Source organism: Neospora caninum, chromosome XI, assembly GCF_000208865.1.
Source record: "Neospora caninum Liverpool complete genome, chromosome XI".
In the NCBI taxonomy this organism is placed as follows: Eukaryota; Apicomplexa; class Conoidasida; order Eucoccidiorida; family Sarcocystidae; genus Neospora; species Neospora caninum.
In genome coordinates this window covers 5212956-5223023 of record NC_018397.1, presented here as the reverse complement: position 1 = coordinate 5223023, position 10068 = coordinate 5212956, and the positions used below count along the sequence as shown (strand labels likewise).

The window sequence follows — 10068 nt, the reverse complement described above, 5'->3', positions numbered from 1 at the left end:
CCGAGAAGTAGCCATTTGTTTGTCCATCAGATCCTGGGGGACATTCGGTTTTGGGTTACTTTTTTCTCTCTCCTTCTGAATTCTTTGCAGGCAAATGCGGCGGGACCTGAGTGCATTCCTACTTGCTCGCCGGGCGTGCTTGGCGCGCCTCTTCCGCGGCCTCGTGGGCGGAAAGTGAAACTTTGGCTGCTCCTTCGTGCTGACGCCTACGCGCACGTCTCTGAAGTTCAGTTCAAAGGTGAGAACCTCCCGTTCAAAGACGCGTATTGACGTTATATGAAGTTGTAGACCAACACGCGAAGAGAGTCGTCCCAGCATCACACGAAACGGAGAAGCCTCCCGCCTCAGCAAAGTTCCTCTCTCGCGCGTTTCCGAGAGGAGGGGCGAGGGCTTCGCACCAACGGTTTCGTTGGGCCTGCGACCGTCCGACGCCCTATCGCTTCCCACTTGATCAAGTGGCTTTCTCTTCCTCGTGGCGAAACGGTTCCGCACGCAACCTTGCACGGCATGTTTCTTCCGTCACCCGGCTGGCTGTTTTCCCACATCTTACTTATTTCCGAGTTGCGGACCTCGAACCTCAAAAACAGATCCCCCCTAGTCACCATCCGCCGCCTCGTCCGCGCGACTCAGAGTGTCTCTCGACGCCCCAACGTGGCGGTTCCCGTTGTCGCGCGTTTTTTCGCCGCGCTTTGTCCCTTTCGCTGCCACGCCCACGCATTTCTTCCACAGTCTCTCTTTGCTGCTCTCTGGTCTCCAGTGAAAATCGAGTACGCGCGCGGAAGCGAAGTCCGGCTGTCTCGGAAGAGTCTACCCTCCGACCCGATCGTTCTCCCGTCCCTTCAGCGCGACGCTCGCTCAGCTCTCTTAGATTCCACTGCAGCCAACTTCGGCTCTTCGCTCTTTCTTCACAAGGTCCCCGCGGAACTCAGTTCCTCACCGGTGAGGCGCCTTCGCTTCACCTCTCCCCGTCCTAAGCACCACCTACCTCCCAGAAACTTCCGTCTGCGAAGCTCTCGGCGTGGAGCCTCCTCCACTTGTTTTCCCAGCCTCGCTAGCCCGCCCGTGTGCGAGGCGTTAGGTTCTCGCTGTTCTGCGCAGTCGCACGCGCTCCCCACTGTGCCGTTGTAACCCCGTCCGGGAGTGTCTCCGCGTCGCGGTTGCTCACTTGCTTTCGTGTCAGGCGTGCGGTGTTTGCATGCGCCCTTCAGATCGATGTCGCACGTCCCCGAAACACCTTTGCAACGCGTTTCCCTTTATCTCTTCCTCGAGGCTGTTTCCTGTGCCCGGTGCGTGCGGCTGCGACTCCCCCGGTTCCGGTCATTCCCCCACTTTGCGTTCAAATCCCGTCTTGTCTTTCTCGCAGACTCGCTTGCTCCACGCTTTGAATTCGCGGCTCCCACAGCTCGTTCCCGCCTCTCCGGGGACCGTCTCGATCCAGGCTCTGGCGCGTATCGGCCCCGCCCCACCTGCTGACTCGGCCGCCGCTGCTTCCGACTTTCCCTCCCCGTGCCCCGATGGGAGTTTTAGTTTTGTTCTTCAACTGGCGAATCGAGAGGCGCGGGACGCTGTGGCGCGAAGCCTCATCCTTCTGTCTTCGACCGCCCTCCTTCGCCCGTCTCCAGGACGCTACTCCACTTGTGCACCCCCGACCCGCGCCGCTGGTCCGCCTTCTCGCCCACTAGCGAGTTCTTCTCTCTCTGCTTCTTCAGGCTCTTCTGCTGGTGCGTGTCCGGCGGCATCCGCCACGCTTCGCCTTCCTCGCTGTGAGGCAGACGGCGACGCGCCGCCTCCTCTCGCCGTGCTCTCTCTCGTCCCTGCCTTGACTGAGGAAGAGGAGATTCTTTATCTGGGTCAGCAGTTCCACTGCACGAGCTGCGTTGCGATCCTCGAGCGTACCGATCACCGAACGCATTTGTACGGCCTCGAGGGCGAAGCCGCTTGCAGACAGACGGTTGCCACGTTCGAAGCCTACGCGAGACGCGCCTTTCTGAACCACCGGGAGAAGGTTGCAAAGAAAACCAGGCTGCCACTCCCCGACGTCTCCGAGGGGATACGTTTTCGCTTTTTCTTTCCCCCCAGAAGGCGCGTCGTCTGGAGACTCTTCGGTGTCCTCGAGGTGAGAGGTGGAACGACCTGTACGCCCCGCGCCAACGGAAGAAAAAAACGAGCGAGAGAGAAAGCGGCGGAATGAGGGAAGTTAAAGAAGACAATCAAAGAAAGGGTGAGAGGAGAAAAAAAGGACTTGAGACCACACGGAGATAGCCTGAAACCGTGTTCCTTCTTCCCCTCATGTTTTCGCTTGTTTTCCTCGTCCTCTGTCTGCCTTTTCCCCTCCCTTCTCCGTTCATTTGCGGTTCTGGTTCCTCCTGTGCTGGCTTCTTCCAGTCTCCGCCCTTTGCCACGGCGCCGTCCGCCTTCGTTGTAGGGGGCGGTTCTGATCTTTTTTCCATTCTCTCCGTCGGGTTCGCTCCAGCATCCCTAAATCTTCTGTCCTTCCTTCCCCCTTGATCTTGTCTCTCCCCTCTTCTCTCGCCCTTCTTCGCTCTTGCTTCTTCTCTCCGCTTCCTCACTCTTCTCTTCTTTTTTCTTCCCTCGGCAGAGTTATTTCGTGGCCGAGTGCCTCCGCCTGGAGCTGGCAGCTGCGCGACGCCCCTGGACACCTGAGCAGCTTGCCGTCGGCGCCTCGCTCGAACAAAGAATGGCTCGGCCTTCTCCCTCTCCTTCTCCCTCTCCTTCTCCCTCGTCTTCTCCCTCGTCTTCCCCCGCTTCGTCTCGCTCTGCTCAATCTTCTCCGGTGTCTCTTCCCCGTGCGGATCCTGGGCTTGCGTCGAAGCTCGGCCCCTCGTCTTCTGCGTGCCCGCCTTTCTGGCTGAAAATCGTGCTCGGCGGTTGGAGAGAAAGCGGCCTCGCGCCTCCGCCTCACGCCTGGTACAAATGGGTCACCCTCGACGCGGAAGTTCTGTTGGTTCGTCACTCGCGAGAAACAGGCAGCTTCTTGATGGCTGAGGAGGTAAGCGCCTTCCCGAGGCTTGCGCTGCAGCAGAGACAGGCGAAGGGAAGGAAAAGGAACGCATAGCTCAGGAAGGTGAGGAAGGAACCGGCGGCCTCAGCACTCTCGGTGGAAGACCGACTGGCGCCTCTACTGTGCATGCGTTAAAGGCAGTCCACACGAACCCTGGATCCGGCGCTTCCCCTCTTCTCCCTGTCTGTCTCCCTGCCAATCTTCCCTTAATGGTTCTCTCTTTCTCTTCAAATCGCTCGTGCCTCTCTTCGCACCATGAACTGTCCACTCGAGCTAATGTAGCTAAACAGATTCCCATCGAGATGCTTGCCAGGCTGCACGTGTGTGTATCCCGTGGTATCAATGCATGCCTGCGCCCACAAATATGTACACGTACATATACATACACATAAAAATATACATAGACACGTATATGGTGAAGGTTCCCTTATCTCTTTAGGAGTATCGGTGTAGATGTGTTTGCGTGTTTTGCGCGGTCCTTCGCGACTTCCAGGAGGACGGAGGAAGACTCGACGAAGGAACGCAGGAGCGAGAAGAGGAAGAAAGGACGGCTGCAAACAGCAGCGCGCCGACGCCCTCCCTCGCTGAAGACCTTGAGGATTTGGTCGAGGAGGCGCTGGGCCCGCAGATTCGCTCGGAGCTCCTCGACGTCTCTTTGAGTGGTGCGCGAAGAAGAGAGAACTCAAAGGAAAGGGAGGAACGAAAAAACCAAAGACAAGTGGACGAGAGCCCATGGAGGGAGAACAGAGAAGACAGTGAAGGGGAAAGCAGAAACACGGGACGCCCTTTTGCGACGGCGGCACCCAGCGGGAAGGAACGATGCATACCAAGAGAAAAAAGGGGAAAGTGGAAGGCGAAGGACGCGAAGCGCAACGTGAAACAGAGAGAACCAAAAAGACGTTCCTGCACTCTCTGTAGGTTTAACCTATATTCAAATATATATATATATATATATACGCTAGTATATATCTGCAGAGAGCGAGGCATGTACACGATCACATCCAACTCGAGGGTGAGATCAAACACAAATTTTCTCTGTGTCTCTGTGCTTTGTTTCGGTCGGGGGAGACGCTAAAAAAACAAAAACTGAAACGGATGTGAGGGTGCCGGCGAGTGAAACCACATAGGCGGAGCGAGCGGGGCTGGCCTTGTCGATGTCGAGCTTTCGAAGGTCTCCGAGTTCTTCCGCCCACAGTTTCCTGTGCTCTTGTCGATCCCACTCTTGCGCCTTTTCCTCTTTAGGCGCTTTCTGACAGTCCTCGCCCCTGTCTCAGCTTTCGCCTTATCTGCCTTCTCCCTGTCGTCTATCTTCCGTCCCTTGCGCCTCGGTGCTTTCTGTCTCGTGGTCTGTTCTCCGTGAATTCTGCTGGCTTGTCTGTCTGTTTCCTGACCGGCTGGTTTCCTGTCTTGTCTGCCATGCGCGTCGACACTCTCACCTTTTCCGTTTTTTTCTCCGTGAGCTTTTCTCGTCGCCCTCTTCCTGCCGGCCTCCGTTCCACCCGTTTTCTCTCTCTGCGGAGGCTGTTTCGTTCCCCGTCCAGGCTCAGCGGTTCGCCTCACCTTCCGATCTGCACACTGCGTCGACAGCATTCTGCGCAGCAGCTCTCGCCTCGAGGGATTCTTAAAAAGAGCGGATAGAAAAGCGACTTTCTTTCTCTATCGCTGCCCCTTTACCACCTACTTGGGACCCGCCAGAAAGCCTGTGGATAATCCCGAGAACGCCGCGCATGCAAAAGTCGCAGAAGGAACTCGAAGAAGCGGAGACATGCGCACGGGTACGAATCGCGCCTCTGACGCATGCATCCAAAGTCGGATGCACATGTACAGAGAGAGACGCAGACATCGGGAGAAGATACATATATATATATATATATATATATATATATATGTATTGATTGGTTGGGTGCATGCATACATGCCTGTATTACACCTGTACATCTACAGGTATATATATATATATATATATATATATATATATCGGTACGATTTCATATTTGCAGCAAAGCTCGAAAGGACGTAGCGTTCACTCTGTGTGTGTGCATACGTTGCTGGCTGTACACGTAGACAGAAAGGGAGATCTTCGCGTTCATTTCTTGGAGTCCGTTTCCCTGGTTTCACCTTCAAACGCACAGCTGCGGATGTCCTTTGGTACGGCGAGATGCACCAGATGCAAAACGTGGACGGTCCCGGAGGCGACACAAGTTTTCATCCAACTGGTCGCTGGACGTCCTGGATGGCAGCGATGTCGCTACGCCGATCGAGACCGGGGTCTGGGTTGCCCCTCCCGCTTAATGCGCCTTTCCCCTCGCCTCTGTCTCTCGATCCCACTCTTTTCTGGTGGTGTCTCCTGCGGGTATCGTGTTCTTCTCCCTTTCCTCTCCGTCGTTTCCTCTCGACCGAGTTTTCTTCTCTGCCTGCCTTCCGCTCAGGTTCCTGTGCATCGGGTACGTCGCACGATGTCGGTGCTTCCTTTCTCGCCGCCTCCGCTCGTGCAGGTCGTTCCAGTGGAAATGCCGCCACGTCGGTGGAGGCCTCGTCAAGACCTTTGTCTCGTCCGTCGTCGGCTTGTCCTCCTTCCGCTTGTCCTCCTTCCGCTTGTCTTTCTTCCGCATCCCCGAAGTCGCCCTGTGCTTCTGCTCTGGAAAGCACATGTGGGATTTCCGCGCTCGCTGAAGCCGCCGTTTTTGAGTCCAGCGCCTCAGACGAGTGCTCTTCCCCGTTCTCCTGTTTTCCGCTCGACCCAGCAATCAAGCAAGACCTCCTTCGTCAAGCGTCGGGTTCTTTTTCAGCTGTATCTTCTCCCTGCCTCGGCGGGCGGAATTCGCTGACGGATTTGGCCTCGCCTGGTCGAGGTGCTGAAGGACAGGGTTTCGATCCGGGGTTCGACAGCTTTTTTTCGGAGGGGGAGGACGAGGATTCCAGCGACACGCGCTACCCCTCGGCTTTGCTGGACCAGGCACTCAGCGAGGCAGCAGACCCCCACGACCAGGAACTGTCTCGTGTTCGAGATCTCTTCCACGATTTGGAAAGACGGTGTCTCCCTTCGTGGCACGCCACATCTCGCCAGAGTGTCTCCTCGGTGCCAGCGCTTCGCGCCTTCCTCGAGAAGAGCCTAGGGTACCCACCCGCGCTTCTCCCCACCACACTTGTCTTCTCGAACGGCGCCTTGAGAGAGCGCGTCCTGGACCTCGACTTGCTCCGCAACCTGCCTGAGTCGCTCGCGCGCTTCCGCCGTCTCGTGGCCAAGCTCAAGTGTGCGTGGGACGCAGAACTGAAACAAATCATGGTTGCCTTCGGAGTGGAATCCGAGGCCGAACTCCTCACGGGCTTCGTCAGCAGCCGCGCCAGCGCTGAGAAAGGACTCGCCAGCCGCCTCGCGCAGGAGCCTGCCAAAGTCAGCTTTACACCGAGACTAAAATCCTTAAAAAGGCAGAAACCGTGCACGCAACTAAGCTCGGGGGTGCTCCTGCTCGCGTCTTATGTTACCTACGACAGAGCTATATATAGGCATATGTGCTGCGTTTCGTACGCAGGAACACGGAGATACAGAAATACGCCCGGCCCTCCCAAAGGCGACTCATGTGTCTTGAGAATCGGGAACTCGAACACGAGCGAGTGCGGATGCGGTACATGAACGGTCATGGTGTGTGTTCTTCCTTGTGCTGTGCGTCGCGATGGGAGACTGCAGTGTCGGGTTCATCCGATTCCGGCCGAGGCACGGCGCGACGAGGACGTGACAACATTTGCTTTCTGCTCGGACTGTTTTACACTCTTTCTAGGCACCGGTGCTAACCTCAAGAAGTGCCGTAGGACTCGCATACTCACACGAACGCTGGCTGGTCACGTCGCGAGGAGGGGCGAGTTTCCCTACGTGCTTCGCAGATGTTTTTCAACTCGAAGTGTTCTCGGCATTTATGGCTCCACTAGAGAGGTGGATCCGACTCTCCGTGTTTCATGCAGTCTTTTTCTGGTGCGTGCCTTCTTCCTGTTCCGACTTGTGATCAGATGGAACGGCGCGTGCAAGAGCTTCGGCAGCGCATGTATCGCGTGCGTTTTTACGACTCGGAGACGGGCACGGACTACGCGACAGTCGGCAGCCAGAATGATCGCTACGAGATCGCGTCGGCAGCGTACTACTTCACTCACGTGCAAACGCCAGAAGTAGCGGTTTTTTGGGACCCGATTGGGGGCGCAAGCAAGCTGTACGCGGCGCACCGCGCAGCAAACACACTTGGGCACTCCGAACGCACGAAAAGCCGCATTTTGCGACGAGAGCCTGAAGGTGTCGACACGGCCCAGCTCGCAGAAGTAGAGTGTGTGAACACTTCTTCACAGTCTCCATGCGGCAGCCTGTCGCATCACAAAAAGGGGGTTCTTTCTGACGAAACGCTGGTTGCGTCCTCACAGCGTAGTCTTCTTGGCAGTGACGCGATGGCGGAGGGGGACGACAGCTCGTGTTCGGGGATCTCCGGAACCCGCCTCGGGGGTTCAGAACGCGAGCAGGGCAGCGAGACTTCAGCGCAGATGAAACCGCAAGAAATAACGCGTTTCTTCCCGGCGTCTACGGCAGCCAGTGTGGGCTGCGCAGTTCGCAAGGACGCAAGCAACGCCTTTAAGGCAAAGGGGGAATCTGTAGTCTCTCACTGGACTGCTTCGACACCCGACACGGTACAGAACCGAAAGGAGGAAACGCGAGACGCAGGCAGCTGTGACTCCTCTTCCAGCGTAGAATTCTCGAGAGTCTCTCGTCCACGCATGCCGGCGGCCCGATGCTCCGCTGGGGACATATCCACTCGCGCGTCTAGTGCAAGTGTTTCCGGTCGTCGAGCAGCCGCCGTAACCGTGACTACGGCAACGGGCGACGCGGAACGGAACCACTGGGGAAATGAAGAAGAGGGAGATAAGAGGGAAATTGAAGAAGGGTGGAGAGGAGGGCGACTGGTGGACACCGAGGCAGAACCAACAGCCGATTGCGAGCTAGATGTGTACTTGAATCAGACACTCCTTTCCTTTGCTTGGTGCATCTACTGCCAGGAGCTCGGAGACATGAAAATGGAGTGTCAAAGTGCCCGACAGCAAGCCAAAAGACTGGCGAGGAGAAAGCTCCACGAACTCAAAGAGTGACGAGGCGAACCAGCCCTGGGCTTCGCCTCGAGTGTCCCGTTGCGCGAGCGATACGTTCCGTGCGCCAGCGCTCGGAGACTGCCAAGCAGGATCCCAGATTGCCCGCATTACCCTTGTTGCATTAAGATATGGTGTTCAATTGGGTCTACTTCCACAATAGTTATCGTGCCTCCACGACGTGTATGGTAGGCGTCCCATTCAGAACGCGATCGATAGTTTTGCCGTTTTGCTAACGTGAAAGTTTTGCCGTTTTGCTAACGTGAAAGTTTTGCCGTTTTGCTAACGTGAAAGTTTTGCCGTTGGCAGTTGTGTGTCGAAGTAGGCGAGCAACGCGCTCTTGCATTCTGGCGCGGACATATGTGTCCGTGTGCATCCTACAAGGTTCACGCCTTTTTGAACGCACAAAACGATCCCTGCATGTGCGTTGCCTCGCAGGTCGTAATGGCCGTGGGCTACAAAACGCCGATATGGAATGCACTGCCGTACGCCTTATAGTGGCAAAACGCAGCTGATCGTGTCACCAACTGATAGACCGCACACAGGTGTGCCTTGCGCAAGACAGTCGGCTTCACCAGTCTTTCGTGCTGAGCCACACGATCTGTCTGTACGGTTGTCGAGAACGGAAAAGTTGAGTACATGAAGGCGCGAAAAGTGCTCATTCTCAGTTCTGCCGTACAGCTGAAGGGCGAGCAGTCGTGCGATCTGCAGGGGCGGCGTCAGCGCACGTACTGCGGAAGTTGCCGGAAGAAGCTGAGCGCCGTATGCACAATCGATCGTGCGGATATCGCCTGAAAGAAATGGGACATAAATCTGAGTGGGCACTGTGGCAGGGATGCGAAGCTTACATCTGAGTAGTAGTTTTCTCTCGCTGTCAATACGAGTGATACCAGTAATCCAACTGGACTGCTTCCCCAATGTCCTGGGGCCGGTCTGTTGAAACGAGCAGGCGCTCCTCTAGATGCTGTACCCTGGACTACGAATGACAACGGGGTACGGAACTAGATATCACAGGAGGTTCTTTCACCGAGGCGAAAAGGCCACGCAACCGACGATGGACCCAGTCGCCGAGTGCACACATCTCTGGACCGGTTGCGCTGACCCCGTCAATCTCTTCGTGAGGTGTCCAGCGTCGGCCGTGCAGCGCTTCTTCGTTCGCGTGTCCGGGCGCGCATCTCTCCATTTAGAGAATCCAACCCGAACTACGCGGCAGCTGAGGTGAAGTGGAGTCACAAGAAGCAGCACAGAGCGCCGTCGCAGTCTACGAGCGCAACCCCCGTTCAGGGAGAACTCCGAGCACAGCGGCTCCGCGCCGGCGAAAATACGAGCGCCAATCCAACCTCGCACGCTCAGAAGCTTTTCGAGCCCCTGTAGAGTAGCTTAAACGGACAGCAGTGAATATATGTCGGCGCCGTCGAAAAGCTCATGGCCACAGGCCAGGCGACGGAGTCTGGTTGCGCAGAGACGCTTTTCTGTCAGCGGGATGCAGCGCCTTCCACGGGGGACCAGAGCTCCAGTTGTCCGGATCCAGACGAAAAGAAGAGCCGACGCCACCAGCCGGCGCTGCGTAAAGGACAAGTCCAGAAGTGACAAAAAACGGGCGGTGCACACGATTTCGGCAGCATGCAGCCGAACGTGTGCTCGTTGACATGGCCCGGCTCCACTTCGCCTTTTCTCGTTCGCTTTCTCCCGGGTCCACGTCCGCCTGGGGCTTCTGGGAGAAAATGCAAAGTGCATGCAAGTCTCAAGTGCTGCATTTTTCTGTGGCTCCGGCTATGGACCTTCTGGTTCTTTCCTTGCTTAATATTTAAAGCGTCATCTCTGTTCGTCCGCCTTTCCTTTGTGGTTCCGCTTCGCTGAGGCAGGTCAGCGTTTCCAGTCGCTGCGGCTGAAAACCGTGCACAGCCTGGTCCGTCTCCACGCGA

The 10068-nt window shown here is 56.6% G+C and overlaps 1 protein-coding gene across 1 annotated transcript; it reads left to right on the top strand.

Annotated features, from left to right (window-relative positions):
- Positions 1-507: 507 nt before the first annotated feature.
- NCLIV_059220 (conserved hypothetical protein) lies at positions 508-8146 on the top strand (the record flags this gene model as incomplete). The annotated part of the gene is made up of 7 exons (XM_003885476.1): positions 508-939; positions 1364-2116; positions 2600-3010; positions 3516-3684; positions 4564-4797; positions 5767-6416; positions 7028-8146. The coding sequence occupies 7 exons, from the start codon at positions 508-510 to the stop codon at positions 8144-8146; spliced, it is 3768 nt and encodes a 1255-aa protein (XP_003885525.1).
- Positions 8147-10068: the final 1922 nt, after the last annotated feature.